General features: G+C 36.4%; 1 protein-coding gene across 1 annotated transcript in view; it reads right to left on the reverse strand.

Moving 5' to 3' along the window:
• Positions 1–3,005: 3,005 nt before the first annotated feature.
• usta (uronyl 2-sulfotransferase a) overlaps positions 3,006–20,321 on the reverse strand; it is a 215,609-nt gene continuing 198,293 nt past the window's right edge. The window contains exons 6-8 of the mRNA XM_088933854.1: positions 10,631–10,728; positions 6,372–6,529; positions 3,006–5,686 (exon numbers count right to left, since the gene is read on the reverse strand). Of these exons, the coding sequence (XP_088789980.1) occupies positions 5,403–5,686; positions 6,372–6,529; positions 10,631–10,728 (540 nt within the window). The 3' untranslated portion in view covers positions 3,006–5,402. The remainder of the gene's footprint in view (positions 5,687–6,371; positions 6,530–10,630; positions 10,729–20,321) is intronic.

Below are 20,321 nucleotides of genomic sequence, written 5' to 3' on the forward strand. Positions count from 1 at the left end.
CCCCTCAGAAAGAAAGCTAAGTAACAGTTTCAATATGCCCAAAAAAGAGTATGTCTTGCATAAGTGTTAACTTTCAGAACGAATGTGAAATTGAAATAAAACATAGGAAACCCAGAAATTACTGGAAGCACCCCCCATCCCAGTATATTGCTTGTCTAATGGTGCAGTATTCCAAAAATTATAAAACATTACAGAAAAGATTCACAAACCAACATAAGGTTTTGAAAGGTCAGAGGGCTTATCTAGAGTGTAAAACACTTGGTTGCAGCACTGTGAGTGTTGTGGTTGAAAAGCTATTGACTCATGAACAGTGACCCCCTATCCCAGTGGTGCCATATTGAAAAAAACATAAAAAAACTAAAAGAGGTTTCACAAGCAAGGCTTTGAAAGATCAGAGGACCTGCTTAGTGTGAAAACACGTACTTACAGCATTGTGGGTGCTGTGGTTTAAATGCTATTGGCTTGTGAACAGCATACCCCTATCCCAGTGTATAGTGCCACCTTAAATAAAAGCACGAGAAAAAGAGATTCACAATGCAAAGCTGTGTCAGTCTTCTGTGTAAAAAATTGGTTTGAACATCATGGGTGCTGTTTTTAATAAGCTGCTGAGTAAAGAATAGGAATTTTCCTGCTGTCAGCAGTATTGTGTATATAGGTGACCCTTACCTGAATGAAAACAGGACATAAAGAAAGGGTTTCAGAAATCAAACAAAGCTTTTTTTCCCATGCTTACAGTCTGGGTAATTGGAGACTGCGCTTTTCTGCTTCTTATGGTGATATACGGGTTTTTCTCATGAAGCTGTATTGAGCAGTATTTCTCGCGTTGTGAACGTGTAGACTTCAGTCCCCCAGGGTTCCCCAGTTAGTACGTAATTACGCATCGATGAAAACGGGAGGTTTACAAAAAGAGAATTAGCTCACTGATAGTTTTATGCAGAGGCTGTGAAAATGTACACAAGTAGAGGTCTTTAAAATGCGTTTGGTTTAAAGGCTTTCTATGTTTCCCTTGCGAAGATGTGGACATAAGAATATTCATGCATGGTAAAAAAAATGGTGTAAAAACAACATAGTGAAGGCTGTGAAAACATTCACACTGTACTTTGTACACACAACAAGTGTTTTTGTAACTCTAGGAGGTTTTGTGAAAATGCTACAGGCGTGCCAAAATCATTTTCAAACTTCAAGCTAACTTTAACCGGTCAGACTTCCTTATTTGAACTCAACTGTGCTTCAGTAAATAATGTACAGTTTATCACCTTCTGCAATGCTTCTAGTTTAGCAGGAGTTGTGCAATTAGCACATTGTTTAATGGGGATGACATTACCCACGTCTACTATATATCACTGTCTGACACAGGTTTGAGTCTGAGTGTCTGTTAATAAAACAGAGCGCCTTCCAATACATATAACTACTGCGTGCTTTCTTTATCCATTTCAGCTAAATGAGGGAAATTAAATCAGTCAGAATCTCGGAGTGCCAATTGTAAAAATAACCCTTCTTCCCTCCTTTGTTTAACTTAAAGAATTTAGCGAAGTAATCCTTAATCACAATATCATCACTTAATTTATCCAGATACACAAATTCACGCCAGAGCCAACAACAACAAGCTATAATATTGGACAATTTTTATGCATTCAGCTATATGAGAACCAAACTGAAAATAATGCTCCAATCGTGCTTTGAACTGCCTGGGTGCAGCTCACTACATTACAGTGCTCATGACCACAAGAACAACAGAAGTTTTTTTTTTAAAAAGAAACAAATGTCAAAATGTTTCTAAAATGTCCACTTGTGATACTTTAGCTGCTTAGTTACATGATTCCATATCAATATAGTCAACAAAGTGATATTAAATCACTACAACATTTATCTTTTTACAATAACAGCAAGTGGTGTTCTTACTACTTTACATACTCTTGGAAAAGGATAAAACGTTATAACTTTTTATGAAGTACAGAATATAAGCTTAATAATGTTAGAACAAGCACGTTAAAGCCAGAATCCATGTAAATTACCAAGTTAAAGACTTTGATACATAAAATATTTATGCATAATTAAAATATTTATGATGAAGGTGGAAGGTTTTATACTTTTGTCCAACTGAGCAATCTTGCTTTTATAAAATATACCAACTTTTTAATGTTTAATGATTAACATACTGCGATATACAGTTTAAAATTAAAAGTCTAACGAGTATACAACTTAAATTCCTAATTGGATAAAGATTGTCCCTCAGCAGTGATAGCGATCGTCATTCAAAACCAGGTGTTTTCTGGTGACAGCTGAAATGCTGTACATAAGAGGTTAAGCTTTATTAGCTCCACCTGGCCGTGAATCTGGATACGATTATCATAACTGGTATGATGCGGTATGACGCGTTATGATGTGACACGCCCACCACGTTTTACCGCAGCGTACCCCGTTCGTTTTGAATGGCTGCATCTGTATGCTCCACCATTCTCATTCCAAAGAAGTTTATTGGGTTTACTTTTTCAATGCCTTTGAGGATTTTGAATACTTGAAGTCTCCTCTTTTGGACTAAAACGTTCTATGAGATATTTCTCTGAGAATTCTTGGGTATGTGTGACCTTTAGATAATTCTGTGACTTTCTCAAATCATAAGTTAGTATTGAATGTGTTGTTAATGTGTAAAGCCTGCTACGATACCCAGTAGCAAACAAGGTGAGTTTCAAAAGCTTCTATAATCTTTCTGAGGCTTTGTGAGACTAAGAGAAATGGGGTTTACATCATTTATTTCCAACATTTACAGGAAGCATATAAATTTGAACACTGAATGTAAATATAATTTTTTAATACTTGTGCTATTGACACATTCAAGACACGTTTATTCATGTTAAATTCAAATCAAAATACTTTATTGTTGATCACATAAATTTTGAATATTCTTATGTGAATTTTAATTTCTAAATCTGCCTTGAGTTAATTTGTCAAGGTTATGAATAAATGCCTGGGGGAAAAGTACAAAAAGTCAATATGCAGACCTAGTTCAAAGCAATTTACTGGTTGAGCTAAAACAGCAGTGGACTTACATTTCTTTAGAGTAACCAAGGAAATGCACAAAACCAAGTGCTACAGTTGTGGTCTGCAGAGTAATACTGTGCACAAAGTGCTGGGAGACCAAAAATAAGTCATTCATAGCTCCATCCATTCTCTATCTCACAAGCAATTTGACTGAATCCAATTGTACAGTATGTTTCATTTGCTCTCATTACAAATACATTGATGTTAAACTTCAAAATATTATTATATAGAAATATGTATATTTTAAATGTTTGTGATATCAATTTGATAACAATGATCTGAATACAATTTTGAAACTGCCCAAGAAAACAAAATATTCATTTTCTTTAACGGCTCTCTTCGCAGTATTGCATGTTGTTTCCTTGTTTTATGAGGGATTAAGCAGCTTACACCTGTTATTTTGAAGGTATTTAGAAGTCCAAATGTTTATATCTAGGTTTTAATACAAAATGTCTGATAAATGTTAGGTGCTGAAGAATTTGACCCCCAAAATCCTTATTTCCTGAGAATTTTAAATCTGAAATGTAAGGAATACCTATAATAAATTAATAAGTCAACAGATTCAGAATATTTTTAAATATAAAAAGCTATATATTAAACTGTGTATTCGTGACACATAATATTATGTAACCATTAACATTATGTGCCAGCATCTTTAAATGCTAATTATATAACAAATTTCTACTACTTTTGGCATATAATATTATACTTGGAATGTCAAGGTCATAAGAGACCCTGACAAATGGTGGTATGAAACCTTTTCATAAAATCCTCTGAAAGACCTTAAATAAAGCAGAATTTTTGCTTTGATAGTTATGTACTGTATTCAACTTTCAGCTTACATGCATTTACACAAAATAAGTTTGAAATCTATATTGAATTGTAAACTGATGACAAAGGTTTCGTATAAAGCTGTATTAAAAAAACTGCAACTTTCCATTTCTTTTTAACTAAAGTCTATGAATCTGGAAAAATAAATCTGATTTTTCTCCAGGTTCTTCACTAGAAGATTCTGTAGCTTGCTTGTCTCTGTAAGCAGCTGACAGAGTTTTAGCTTATAGCAGAGTTTTGTGAAATGTCTACCATGCTTTCATAATTGTGACCTAAAAGCCATATACTATATCTCCGGGTGTCTCCCTCCAGGATACCTAAAGAAGGTTTCACATCTGAAATGTTGTGTTTTATCTCTTCTCTTTTCAGCATGGAATAAACCTATTACTTGTTCACTCCAGGAATGTCATGTCTGTGATAGACTGGTGTCTCCTCCAGGGTGTACCCTGCCTTATTATACTATATTATAGCCTGTTACCAGGCTAAGAATTTACTGAAAAAGTTTCTACTGAATTGCAGCATTTATAGCTGCAGCTGCATCCTCTGTTCATTTTGTGCAGTCTATCACAGTATTATTTAGGCATATGTTGCTGAACAATTAGTTTTCTCCCATATGATGAACTCTACATAATCACTGGGGAATAACAGGAATATAGGAACAGTACCAGGAAATCTGTTATATTTCATTCATGTGAATCCAATGAGGATTAAAGACTCACTTTCAAGTCTCACTTCAAAGAAAACCCTCATTCACGTTCTGTTCCGTAAACTTTTCTTACTACCCTGCTAAAGTTCAATTAAAAAATTAAAAGAACCCAAAAAATAATGCAATAATCCAAAATAAGCAGATTGTGTAGTTCAATTTTCAATCCACACAAAGGAAAGAGCTAAATTTAAATTATTATAATAAAAAAATCTATTATTTATATAAAATCTGCTACATAACTGTGAAATACTATTTAGTCATTCTCTCTTCCGATTTTAAAAAAATGCTGGACATGATAACTTCAGACCATGTTTAGCTCTAACAGTATTTTCTAATTTGCTCAGTCCCAATGCAGGTTAAAAACTACAAGGTTAGAACTAGAGAGTACCTGGAACCCCCTGACTGAAACTGTTTTTTGTTGAAAAAATTTCAAATTTTGAAACCATACTACTACATACATACCACTTCAGCTGGTTTCCCCCTTTGGCTTTTTAAAGAAGGAAAAAGTTTTTTTAATAAGGTTAATTTTTAACCACTTTCAAAAGGTGCAAATCCTCCACATCTCGCCTGGAGACATCAATAATAATAAGACTGCCTCTTAAAATTGAGCCAGTTCTTTTTCAATTATTAAACTATAAAATATAATTTAAAAAGTAATGATGAGGATAATGCGCTTTTGGAGCTTGTACAACCTTGTGACCTCTCATCCACCCAATGAAACACAATGGCCATAAAAACACGGACATATGTCATCTTTCACACTCCCAACTCCTGGGAATGTGATGTTAAGGGTTGGGCTCCCTGGCTCTAACCACAGCTGTGTTCAAGGCTGCACCAGCCAGCTGTGGGCATCCTCTTCCATCTCCTCTTCATGTTCTTCCATGGGCTGATGTGTCTTCAACTGCGAGCTCAAAAGGAAGTTGGGGGTATGAGTCAGGGAAAACTGTGATTTGAGCCCAATTTTCCTTTTCAATAAGTGGAACTGATCCCTGATGAAGTTATAAAAGTCATATTCATATTTCATACGGTGGTAAAGCACCTGCAGGGCTTCCAGTGAGGGTGTTTGCTTTCTCACAGTGCCAGTCATGTTCCCCAACTTTCTATAGCCTAAAGCAAAAGAGAAAAAATTTAATTAATAACATTGTTGTTAATAACAATAATTATAGAATATCACAGTATGGGATTCTTATAAGATTGGGCTTAAAAAGGGTGTTTCTACTCTTTTTTTATTTCTTTACTATTCTCTTTATATTTGTACCCTTTATATTTCTATCATATTTAGATTTTTCTAAAGAACTTAACATTAAAATAAATATGTGTGGATGCAGCTTTCTGGTCTTTGTCTGCAAATACAGAAATTATTGTCTAAGGAAAGAATTAGATATGTAGCATACACTACTAAACTGAACATACTGTGGAAAAAATCAGATTTGATTTAAAACATTTCTCTGAAATCCTGGTTTGAGATCGACTAGGTTCACTGATTCTACATGTACAACAACTGAGTGATAATTGTTAATGTCACAATATTTGTGAAAGTGATGAGGAAGCTCCATACATAAAGCACATGTATTAAAGCATATTTCTCAGAATATTTTTTTTCTGATGTTCATTATTTATTACTCATATTATGTCCCACATATTCCTCTCCAGTGCATATCTCAATTTATTTCAGGCTTTAAAGTATTACTTTAAAGTTTTCCATACTGGTCAGGATAAAGAATTATCCTAATATAGGATGGAACAGCACTTGTGGACTAGGAATTAAACAAACATGGCAAAAGATCTGTACCTGGACTTTTGTAGATGTTGAGCACATCACTGAAGAAATGAGGTAAGAGGCGCTCCAGTATAAGGAGTACATCTTCAAGCTCTTCCAGAATTCCCACCAGGAGGAAGTTCTCCACTGCATTCTGCTTTGCTCTCTCCAAGGCCCAAACACCTGGCTCCCTTCCAGAGGAAAAAAATACTAATTTATTTGAGGAAATCATACAGATTATGTTTTTGCAAACTAATGTCATGGCATACACTTTCTCACTTGATGCAAGAAACACTGGGACATGTCTATTCTCTTTCTTGGACGTGACGGCAGCCATAGTGCACCAGAATGCTCACCACACATCAGCTTTCAGTGGGGAGGAGAGCAAAGTAATGAAGCCAATTCAGAGATGGGGATTATTAGGAGGCCATGAATGGTAAGGGCCAATGGGAAATTTAGCCAGGATGCCACCCCTACTCTTTTCGAGAAACGCCCTGGGATTTTTAATGACCACAGAAAGTCAGGACCTTGGTTTTATGTCTCAGCCGAAGGACAGTGCTTGTTTATAGTATAGTGTCCCCGTCACTATGCTGGGGCATTAGGACCCACACGGACCACAGGGTGAGCGCCCCCTGCTGGCCCCACTAACACCTCTTCCAGCAGCAACCTTAGTTTTTCCCAGGAGGTCTCACATCCGGGTACTAACACAGCTCACACCTGCTTAGCTTCAGTGGGTTGCCAGTTGTGAGTTGCAGAGTGATATGGCTGCTGGCTTTTTAATAGCTGGATTCATTAAGATGTTTTTAGATTTTTAATTCTAGAATCATGGTCTTCTGGCCAGGAAACAGACTGCATTTATTGTAAAATTAAAGATTTTAATTTAGTTCTCTCAGGCTGAAACCTTATTTCTGGGACTAGAGGTGTTTCTTGGGTTTCTGGGGAAGGTGGAAGAGGCAAGGCTTGCCAGGGTCAGCTGGGGATGAGTGGTGAGCAGAGAAATGCCAATCTGAGTGAAAGCTGCAGGAACTGAACCAATCAGGAGGAGGCAGGGATGGATGCCACTGGAAAGGTGGGAATCCTGGTTCCATATCTAGGACCTTGAGTTTTTTTTGGTTTTCAGGTTCTTCAGGGATTTAAGACTCACATTTCGTGGAGCTGCCCTATTGCAGAGCACTCAGTGTCAGAGCTACTTCCCAGTGGGATTTAGGACTTAAATAAAGATTTTAAGTAAAACATGATTAACTGGATTTAGTCTTCCTGATTAGTATGGTGCTGGAGCACTGACAGGCAGCCAGACCTTGCTCCCATGGAATCCGGTGGAATGGCTGCACTAGGTGGGAACCACTTGTAACCACAAGATGTGAGCTGTTTTCAGCTTGGGTGTGACACTTCTATGTTAACACCAAAACAGGCCTGGCCTTGTAGTTTATTAAAAAAACAACATTTTTTGTTTTGTTTAATAATATGCAGCACACCACTCTACACCAATTTGGATACTGATGAAGAATACTGGTAAAATTAAAATGATTGTTTTGAATGTTTAGAACAAGTGGTAACATTAAACACATTGTACAGTACAATAGCAACACATACTGCATTTATATTACATTGAAAATAATTCTATTTAAAAAATACTGAATTTGACATCAAATTCTGCTCCTACAGTAGATTGTGAAAATATTTGAAATAGCTTTTCAGTGTTTTTTACAGATGCAGCAACACATAGTATGTCTTTCAAATGCCTTACTTATAATGTTATGTGCTGTGTTATGTAATTCACTGGCGGTGAATTAAAAAAATGTACCACTTGTGGTGCATTAGTGACATGATTGCTTCATTTAATTTGCTTCTCTACTGTACACGTTTTAATCCACTTTATACAGAATTTTAGAACTAAAGGGACATTTTGGTAGTTGAAAATAAAAACAACAGAAGTATAACGTAATATACTTCTACATATACATGTATACTTTGTCAATATAAAAACAAAGTACACAACAGTATTTAATCGTCATTATTTTATGCATCAAAGTCTTTAATTCAGTATCTTACGGCTATTTTGGAGATGTTTTGACATGCTTGTTCCAACTAAAGTTTATATACTTCATAAAAAGGTATAATATTTTTTCTAAAAATATGTGTACACTGTACTTGCTGTTGCTATTGTAAAAAAACTGTAGTACTGATTTATAGGGATGATATACTAATATGGAATTTAGTAACTAAAGAAATTTTTGGCGGCTAAAATTATTACTTGCAGATATTTTGAAAAGAGTTTGACGTTCATTTTAACGGCTTTTGCTGTCTTTGTAATAGCCAATGAAACGCTCATAGACTGTAATGTAATTGCACCCAAGCAGCAGTTTAGAGGTTTAGGCAAGGTTTAGATGCTTGCCTGCTACTCAGAAGGCAAACAGTTCAAATCCAGGATAGACCATTGCCTTGAATTTCATAATAGAGCATGTGGAAAGCAGAGGAGATCAGATCAGTTACCCACTCCACTGCTCAGTCTTTCATGCCTACAGCGCTTAATCTAAAATGTTCAACAGTAAGTAGAATGATTCTAGTGTCTTCTCCATATGTTTTTATTCTGTAATCTAAAATTATTGTATTAGTTATATTAATACAATCACACCTGAAGAAGGCTCCACAGCCAAAAATGTTGTGCATCCTTTCTTTTCAGCATGGCTCACACCTGAAGAAGGCTCCACTACCAAAACGTTGTTTCCTTTCTTTTCAGCATGGAATAAACACATTACCTGTTCCTTTGCAGCCTACGCGTGCTGACCCAGCTACCTACTTGAACTTATTCATATTATATCAATTATTCGTATTCATGCTTTAGTCCTGATTATGATACAAACTTAGACTATCTTATGTCTCTGAATCTTCCTCTTGAAGTTTGGCACACCAGGTAAGTCATTTTAAACATGCAAAAATTACACAACATTACAGATTCAGATCCAGACTAAGTTTTTTGCAGATCCTCTGTCACAGGTGTAATTAGGTGGTAATTATTGACACTGGCCTGTTCTGCTATATGTGCTGCTGACTGTTACTTGTCAATGACAATGTTACTATCAATCTTCAACCTTTTTTGCTTGTAGATCTAATTGCAGCCAATATAATTATTTCACAAGGATGAGAGGAGACTGAGATAGAGTTCAGAGAAAAAGTTCCTTTCAGATTACCTGAAATGTTGTGGCAGGGCCTGAAACTAGCAGTTCATGCTAGAAAAACCTCAAATGTTAATGAGCTAAAGCAGTTTGTCATGGTTCTAGTGTCTGGGTTAAAATTCCTACTACGTAATCTGACTGATCTACACAGGTGAATGATCACCAAATGAACCAATTAAAGGAAGCATTTAGTTGCAGTTATTGCAGTTAAGGGTGGTGTAACAAGTTCAATAAATGCTTCCTTTAATTGGTTCATTTGGTGATCATTTAAGGGGGTGTGACCTTTTTCACATAGGGACTTTGGATGTAGAATGCCTTTGTAAACTAAATGAAACAAGCACCATTAGTATGTGTTCACACAGGCTCCAGAACCAACATGAAGCTCTGATAACATTCAATGGTGAAAATTTCCAAATTTCAGTAAATTGGAAAAGATGGTGAATACATTTTCACAGAACTGTATCATTAAATCATACTTTGTTGTTTTCATTTCCATTTCATTTTTCTTATGGAAAAAAGTAATGTTAAATATATTACTCACAGTTAAATGGTCAGATGTTTTTCATAACTTCATATTCAGTTAAGTCCCATTCTCCCATTTGCTTTTCCTTGTTAGCTCCCAAAATGTCTTTTTCTGGATCTGTTAAATTTTGTTGCTTTGTTTTCAAAATGTAATTAAATGTATTATCAAACATTTTAATGTAAACAAACCAAAGGAGTAAAATGCAACGGGCATACTTTAAATGGGCAGTGTAAATTGGGCCTTTTGAGGCAGCAATCCATGTTATCCATTCAGTACAGCTGCCTGCACTTGTAAACAAAAGAATAAGTTCATGTGGTTTTAGTATAGAGGATCTGCGGCCTGTACAACCAGATAAACTAGTTCTACACTTGTTTTATCATTGAAAAAACAATTTTTTCCACTGCACTTGATAAGGGTTGTAAAATCAGTTGATCACCAGAAATCTGATCACCAAATTGTGAAATGGGGTTTCACCCATTACTATACAGTAATATTCAATTACTGGTGGTAATTACTTATAGAATTTTATGTTCCTTTATGTTCCTTGTCAAGCTTTGAATTTTTGATCTTCCCTACAAACAAAAATCCCTTACCTGCACTTTGGGTGCTGACCACAGAAATAAGGGATGATGTAGAACAGCCGGGGGTTGGAGCACTCAGGGTAGTTCTCAAGAATGCACACATTTATGTCCTAAGGGAGGAAACAGTATGTGTAAGAAAGTACCATTTGTATCCCTGGACTTAAAGTGGGCAATAAAACAAATACTTGTAAAAAAAATCAGCATAAAAATAAGCAGAAATATCTGCACACCTCATTAAAGTTTAAATAACATGTAGGAGTAAAGGTTTAGTACAGAAATTAGGAACCTCATGTCTTTATCTCTTGATGGGATTTTTTGATTTAATGATTTATCATTATTTTATAGCATTTTATATTAGTTCATCAAGATTACATCTATACTCAGTTATTTAATATGTGGTACAAGAGATCACTTATTAGATGAAACTGGTGTTGAAAGTAAGCCCATTTTCATTAAGAGATGAACATGTTCTTACATCAAAGTTATCCCAGTTTCAACTATGTTTAATATCACAGTCACTGGTGATCAGCAACAGCAAATACAGATATTCTTAGTCTTAAAACCAGGATCTAGACAATGGCTGACAGAACCTTCTTGTGTGCAACACCATAACACACTGACAAATCTGTTTATTTTTAAAACAAAATTAAAGGCTCACTATAGCTTTAACTTAGTTTAACTCAGTTATTTCTAGCTTTTATTGGGTCAATTTATTATGCCTTTTCACTCTTTTTATTTGTGTATAACATGTTATTGCATGTAACTGTACAGAGCTTTGGAGGTTTCTGGAAAGAACTTTGAATTAAAAATATTTTACTACAGATGCAGCCATTCACAATGCACGGTACAAACCCGTACCACGGTATGTGATTGGCTGGTCAAAATGACCGACAGGGGCACTCATGGTGCATTGGTCAGTAGTGAAAAGATTTAATCATTTAATCTCTTTACTATGCACATTTTAATCTGCTTAGTATTGAATATTTATATGGAATTTTACAACTAAAGGGAAATTTTAGTAGCTGAGCATAAAAAGAAGAGGAGCATAAATCCGAAGGTCATAAACGATATTAATTTAGGAACATAAACATATTATGTAAACTGTATATGGCTGGTATTGGTAGTTTAAAGAAAAAATACCAGTATTCCATTTCTCCCTAAACATTTTAAGCATCAAAATCTTACATGTGGTTATTTCGGAAACGTTTTTACGTGCTGACCATATTACGTTTATATACTTTGTGAAAAGTGATCGTTTTAACCTTTTTTCTGCGAATATGCTCGTTATCGGAGTAAACAAAAGCATACTTTTAAAATTGGATTAATAGGGAATATAATACGGAATCGCATATCTAAAGAAATTAATAATGATATAATTATATTCATGTACTGTAGCACAAACTGTAGTAAAAGACTTTCTATTGAGATAGATAGATAATACTTTATTAATCCCATAGGGAAATTGATGTGTTACAGCAGTCCAGCCCAAGACAAGCAAAAACAGACATCAGACAACAAAATACATAAAAATAATATGTGTACGGCTGTTTCAGTGGTTGTCATGTGACTGTGTCTGTGGTGGTGTGGCTTAAATAACTGACTTATAAGGCTGAGATTGGGTGTTCTAATCCAGCTATTGCCATGAGCTTCCTTTTAACAAATAAACATTTCTTTGAAAAACTAAAATAGCAAATATTATGAACACTATATTGACATTTTTTATATTTCTAAATATCACAACATGTTTGTACTGTATGTACACAGCGGTACCGCAGGGTGTAGGGTGCAAACCCACGTGAGCCCAAAAGCCCTGCATTATTAATAATATCTTCCGTGTCGAATAACAAGTTTAAAGAGAGGCGATACACAAGTGTCTCCTCTTTAACTCTTCGGTTTACAGAGAAATTTCACCAGAGTCTCACAACATTGTCCAATAATACTCTTCTTGTGTCTAATTTTTAGTTTAGCAGGATTTAAGCAGGATTGCATATGAAAGGCAGTGACGTCACCGCAGTGGCAAGCCCTAATCAAAGTTTAACCCGTTCAGAGTGCCCTGCTTTTATCATTGTATGCCTATTCCAGAGACATTTTCATTGTCGATAACGATGTGGGCATCGTTAAAAGCATTGCAAAAAGCATTGTGAAAGTACTCCGAAATGTTTCAGTTGTACAGACACAACTTAATTTCTTGCTGTAAAACAACATCTCTAGGCATAATTTGTTTGCTAATTTGTTTGTTTGCCCTTAAGCTGTGAAGCTTTTAGATTCTTTGGGTCCTTTATGCAGACCTCTCAACTGTAGGAGCACCCATGATTTAAAAGATTTAAAAACTATGACTTTCATAAAAATGTGAGAGTAGCTTCATGCATTCCTCCTCATAGCACTTTACACTTTGTTTAAACTACTGAGTGAACTAGGTTTAATACAGGTGGGTAGCCGCATACAGCCAAATGCTGTACAATATCTCGTGTTGACTTCTTGTTTCTTTTCATCTTCATTATTTGGTGTGAGAGAGTCTTCGTGATTTTGGCCATAGTCCGTCTCCTTACCAAAGCTATGGTACAATAAGTTGTCTGTACCGACATATGGTACAGATAAACGTGTACTATACTGATGAGCTAATACCTGGGAAAAAACACTCTTATCTTCTTTAAAACACTGACAACACAATACGCCAGGAAATGTGTTAGACGCATTAGCAAGTTAAAGCAATTCCATTGAAAAGCCGGGCGTGATAATTGTTTTCTTCCTTGATTTGCTGATCTGTAAGGCTGTTGGGTGCAGTGAATGTGAATTCTATCTTGCATTGTCAGATTGTGAAAAATAAAAGTATTTTATGAAACACACATTTGCAATTTCAAAATAAAAAAACATCAAACCTTAGATTGGATGAGAACGTCATGATTGTTTTGCAAGGATGTGAAACGTGACAATTTGTTACAGTTACCATCAGGAGAAAAACGCCAATTCCCCTCTACATTCTGGGGAATGTTGTTTTGAGAAAAAACTGCCATCTCTTCTCCATCTATCACTCTCTCACAGTTCATCATGTGTGAATGAGTCAAATTAAAAATAAAACATGTTTACAAACGAAGTGGAAAACAGTAATACCAATGCTGACTCAAACCCAGGCTTCTGGTGTCACTCAACAGGGAACCAGCCAGCTGAGCTAAAGGAGATCTCCCCTCCACCTGGCGGCTGAGGTCTCTGCTATTCACAGGGAAGGGCAGGGACGTCACCACGCTGGCAAGCCAGCTCGCACAACCTGTAATGTCGGCCTTATGCATTACAATATTAGATCCTTAAATTACTCGTTATTAAGCATGTGCCCTGTATGCTAGAGGTTGGAGGTTCCAACCCAGCTATCACCATGAGTTTTCTTTTAAAAAATAAACATTTCTTTGAAAAACTAAAATAGTAAATATTATCGACACTATATTGAATTTGTTGGTATTTCTAAATATCAAAACACCTTCAAAGTTAAGTGACATATAAGAAAGACAAGCAGTTAGAAGTGCTACGGCAATTAGAAAATGAAGCAGATATAGACACTAAATAAGTCTTCTGAAAAGAAAGGTTTTGAGGTTAGATTTAAATGCACTCAGAATGTGTGCACATAAATTGAAGGAATGGGCAAACATGGACGATGCTGATCTACAGAGCCAGCATCTTAAGTATTTAGATGCTTTGGGTGGAGTGGTGGCTCTGTAGCTAAGGAGCTGTACCTGTGGCTGGCAGGTTGCCAGTTCAAATCATGTGGTATTTATGAAATACTAGAATTTCATAAATACAACATGTGTTTTGTACAGAAAAAATTCTCATTCTCTTTTCTTCGTTATGTAGGACAGATCAAAAGGTCCTTTTTATCCCAATCAGAGGCTCTGAAAATAGCGTACCGTCCACTGCCCTCCATCAGAAGGGGATGTGGCACTGAGAGAGTGTGGAGGCGTGGAGCTTAGTATTACACAATGGCCATTCTATAGAGCAGGGTGCGAATAGCACCAGTTGTGTCTGCATTCATAACTTAGTATTTAAAATTAAACAACGTAAATCATTTTATTTTACTTCTAAGTCCCATAATTATTATTAAACACAGCTTTTTCACCACTTAGATTATTTTTGATACCATTGTTAGATAAAAAAGAAACTTGTTGTACTTTCTAATGTCATTACACGTGGAAAGATTACAGATTTAAATCATCTTTAATTTTGTTATACATTTTAGAAAAGTTTCATCTATATAAACACCACAAACCTATTCTCGATTGTATTTCTGAGTGATATGTCACACTTAGTTCATTGTTTTAAATACATCTAATTAAGAAAGTTAGGTGTTAGCATAAACTATTAGTAATCAATAATATTAAATTTAGCACTGTAATAAGTAGTTGCACTTTTCCCCGCATCAAACAAAATTAAAGAAAAAAATAGAGTAAAATATAATTATAAATATTTTGCTAACAATGTTAACTGTTTATAAAAATAGAATGTATTAACTAAGGAATATGATGGCACAGTTGATAGCATGCTTTTTGTATGCTTTTTTTCATAAATACCACAGTAGTACCAGATGTCTCAGCAGCTTTAAAAATTAAATTATGCATGCAAACTTGTGAACTAGAAAGATAACTAAGCTCTCCATCAATTTCTAATGGTGGCAAAGTGGTTAGCACTGGTTTGTTTTGCAGCACTGGGGCCCTGGGTTCAATTCCTGATGTCCTGTGTGTGTGGAGTATGCATGTTCTCTCTAGGCTCCGTGGGTTTTCTCCATATGTGTGATATGATTTCCTCTTGCAGTCCAAAACATATTGGGTTAATTGGCTTACGGGAAAACTGGCCCTGGTGTGTGTGTTTGTGTCTGTTTGTATGCCAGCAGCCATATCACCCAGCAACTCACAACTGGCAACCCACTGAAGCTAAGCAGGTGTGAGCCTGGTCAGTACCTGGATGGGAGACTTCCTGGGAAAAAAGTTGCTGCTGGAAGAGGTGTTAGTGGGGCCAGCAGGGGGTGCTCACCCTGCAGCTCATGTGGGTCCTAATGCCCCCGTGTAGTGACGGGGACACTATACTGTAAACAGGCGCCGTCCCTCGAATGAGATGTAAAACCGAGGTCCTGACTCTGTGTGGTCATTAAAAATCCCAGGGTGTTTCTCGAAAAGAGTAGGGGTGTAACCCCGGCGTCCTGGCCAAATTTCCCCTCGGCCTTTATCAATCATGGCCTCCTAACAATCCCCTTCTATGAATTGGCTTCATTACTCTGCTCTCCTCTCCTCTCATCGCTGATGTGTGGTGAGCGTTCTGGCGCACTATGGCTGCCGTCGCATCATCCAGGTGGATGCTGCACATTGGTGGTGGGAGAGGGGAGTCCCCATTACCTGTAAAGCGCTTTGAGTGGAGTCCAGAAAAGCGCTATACAGATGCAGCCATTCAAAACAAGCGGGCAATACCGCATTATTTTGCGGTGCGCTTGACGCAGTATACCGCAAGTTACCGTATTAATACCGTAAATTCTCGCATAGTGCCGCATGATACCACGTGGTACCGCAAGTAAAATAATTGTATCCAGAATTTCCGTAAGGTGGAGCTTAAAAAGCTCAACCTCTCATGTTTGAGCTGTCGCCATCAAAGTCTTTACTGAAGATATTACTAATAGTATTAATAATGAATGACCTTGGACAAGCTGTAAACTCAAAGTATTGCCGTGGTCCACATTCTTTTTTTCATTGACCGTCTTTGTAAAAGTAACACCACAGCATTTCGCAATCACAAATTTTTTCCAATCATGAAAAGTACAGTAATTTTTAAGAATCTCCGATTCACCATGCCTTTCACATGCTCATAAAAGAGATTGATTTAGGAACATAAACATATTACTGTATGCAAACTACTGTATACAGTATGTATATGTATATTTAATGTCTTTACTGTGCCCGTTTAAGTATTGAATATTTATATGGAATTGACCACTAAAGGGAAATCTTAGTAGCTGAGCATAAAAAGAATAGGAGCATACTGTAACGCGTGTGAAGGCCATAAACGATATTAATTTTGGAACATAAACATACAGTATATGGCTGGTCTCTGTACTTTAAAGAAAACATACACACCAGTATTCCATTTCTCCCTAAACATTTTAAGCATCGAAGTCTTTAACTAATGTGATACCGGAGTCAACAAGCATACTTTTAGAATTTGATTAAAAGGGAATATAATATGGAATCGCGTATCTAAAGAAATTAATAACGATATAATTATATTCATGTACCGCAACACAAGAATTGTACACGCTGTACGATGTCTGTTGATAATGTTTTGTAGGGCTTTTTCAACACTCCTCATGTGACTTTGCTGATGGCGCTGTGTGTTAGGTTCCCAACTACCATCTCACACGCTGGGTGTTTGAATCCCGCTGGAGCTGTGACTTTTTTTTAACAAACATTTCTTTGAAAAAATAAAACATTTCCCTGGGTCAGAGATTAAATAAAACTTCACTCGCACCAAACAAATTTATATTTCTAAATATCACAACATGATCAAATTTAAGTCATTTTAATAACAATTGACTCTATTTAAAACCCATAAATAAAGCTGATACTGTTTAGACTTTTAATTATTTAAAACTGTATTACAGCAGCACAATGCACAATGCAACGTAAATCGCTATCTTTGTCTTCTACGTAATAATGTTCACCTCTCTGTCCAGCAAATTAACAATAGTAATAATAATGAACTTTATTGTATATGGCGCCTTTAAAGGTGGCTCCTCAAAGCGCTTTACAGGATAAAAACAATAACAACAATACTGTTAGGCTGTGCAAACGATTTTTTTTTTTAAAGAAATACAAAATGAGATATAATGATGTGTTCCGGCTTAGACATTAATGAAGAGCATAACATGTGGGCGGCGTAGCGGTCGGCTCTGGCTTTCCCATCTACTGTATACCGATACACTGCAAGTACAACCCCCCTCTCTGCGGGAGTGCTGGCTGTGACGAATTAAACTGGTTTCACAGGTATTTTCAAAGTAGAAGGGGGTGAGAATTCCAGCGAAAGACACCTCCCCCCCTCAAAAACCCAGTAAGTACAGAACTTACTAGTTAAGAAAGCTAGGCTCCTCAATGAAATCGCTTTAACATGCTAATGCGTTGGTGTAACAGTCCGGGCGTGGCAAGCTTCTAATGTCAACCCGACTACGGCGAAAGGAACCCTTCTTTCATTGGAAGACAATGAACATATTCTAGCCCTAAATGAATTAATAGCAAACATGGTTTACATAAAAGACATTTTTCCAAGAAAGTTTAGCCTTTGTCACTAATGAAACCACTAAATAAAGACATAAATAGAGAAATCTTAAGATTTTTAAAATACATGACTTTGCTAAAATTTATTTAAAAATAAAAACGATTACAAACACCAGCGGAGAGAGAGAACAGGGGAGGGATGTTGGTTTTGCATAAGGGGCGGGGCTATTGAAATGAGGTCTATTTGGGAATGTGGAGTTACATGTTCTAGCTGTTTGTGAATTATCGTTGTTGAGTATGGAGTGTTGAGGTATTGATTTTGTGTAATGCTTTATGTTGAAAATTGAGGTGGATTTTGTTTATGATAAAGAGGATAAACTGGGATGGGAGGAGGGTTTGGTTTTGCATAAGGGGCGGGATTATGATAATTGGAGGAATTTGAGAGAGTTTAATGGTTTGATATATTTGATTTTGTATTGTGGTTGTTATCTTTGTTATTGGTTGGTATTATGTTTATATGGTTGTTTTTGTTGATTGGTCGTTATTATGGTTATTATGTTTATTGTGTCATTTTTGATTATTGGATGTAATAATCAAAAGAGAGAGAGAGCGAGCGCCTTCTTTTTACTTTTGTAGCCAAATGGCCTTGTAGATCAGATTCCCTTCCCCCTACGGAAAGACAGACACATGTTTTCACAGTTTAGAAGCCGCTCTTCAGACGCAGGCGAGCGAGCAGCCCCTAGATAAAACATCAACTTTATTTAAACTCCAACGAAAGTATTAATGGTTTTTTTAATCAAATTCTAAAAGTATGCTTGTTGACTCCGGTATCACGCGAGTTAAAGACTTCGATGCTTAAAATGTTTAGGGAGAAATGGAATACTGGTGTGTATATTTTCTTTAAAGTACTGAGACCAGCCATATACTGTATGTTTATGTTCCAAAATTAATATCGTTTATGGCCTTCACATGCATTACAGTAAGCTCCTATTCTTTTTATGCTCAGCTACTAAGATTTCCCTTCAGTGGTAAAATTCCATATAAATATTCAATACTAAAACGGGCACAGTAAAGACATTTAAATCTTTCTACAACCGACCAACGCACCACGAGTGCCCCTGTCGGTCAACCAATCACGTACCGCGGTATTGCGTGTCACGATGCGCGAGGACGTAGCCAATTACCCACGGTACGTGTCTGTGCCGTGCACTTTGAATGGCTGCATCTGTATAAGTGTAAGCAATTATAATTATTAAAAGAAACTAATACTTTTCAGAATGTAATTATTATTTTGGAAACGTTTTTACGTGTTCTTTCTGACCATACTGTTTATATACTTTGTGAAAAGTGATAATGTTTTAACCATGTCTGCGAATTTGCTCATTATCGGCATAAAAAAATACTTTTAGAATTTGATTAACAGGGAATATAATATGGAATCGCGTATCTAAAGAGCATGCTTGCCTCATCACCGCCTTTCCCTCTGAATAGCTAGTCAAATAATAGGCAGTAAAAACATTTGTCTGTCTGTCCGTGGGGGGAAGGGGGACTGTCTTTCATTGGAAGGTACGCCTATTCTACTCTGAGAATGTAGGGAGGAGGAAACGTGCCCGTGGTCTTTTCACTGATAAAGTTGTGTTAACAAAAACTACAGTATGCTTAAGAGTTGTTAAACCGGTTCTGTTTATTTTTCGGCACACCCAGCCAGTTCAAACCACACAGACACCAGCTAGCCTGCTACAGCACCACAATTCACACTCAACCACATCACAGATCACAGATCAGTCCCAGTGTGTGAAATATTGCTGTTTGATCTGTTTGATCTTTTATCTGAGCTTTAATAGAGAGCTTATCACTATTAATATAACTATCGAGTGGTATAAAATACAACTTTTTTGTATAGATGACACTTTTGTAAAATGTATTTATAAAATAAAAACGATTACAATCTAATCTTTCCACGTTTGATCGCATGTGGAAGACCAAGGTAAAGTTAGCTTGAAGTTAGAAAATGATTTTGGCACGCCTGTAGCGTTTTCACGAAACCTCCTTGAGTTACGAAAACACTTGCTGTGTGTACAAAGTACATTGTGACTGTCTTCACAGCCTTCACTATGTCATTTTTACACCATTTTTTTGACCACGCACGAATATTCTTATGTCCATATCTTCGCAAGGGAAACACAGAAAGCCCTCAAACCAAATGCATTTTAAAGACCTCTACTTGTGAAGTTTTCACAGCCTCTACGTAAAACTATCAGTGAGCTAATTCTTTTTGTAAACCTCCGGTTTTCCATCGATGTGTAATTACACACTACCTGGAACACTGGGGGACCACTGTGTACACAAGTTCACAACGCGAGAAATACTGCTCAATACGGCTTCGTGCGAAAAACCTGTATATCACCATAGGAAGCAGAACAGCGCAGTCTCCAATTAACCAGACTGTAAGCACGGGAATA

The sequence above is a fragment of the Atractosteus spatula genome, chromosome 2 (assembly GCF_055471065.1).
Source record: "Atractosteus spatula isolate fAtrSpa1 chromosome 2, fAtrSpa1.hap1, whole genome shotgun sequence".
Lineage (NCBI taxonomy): Eukaryota > Metazoa > Chordata > Actinopteri > Semionotiformes > Lepisosteidae > Atractosteus > Atractosteus spatula.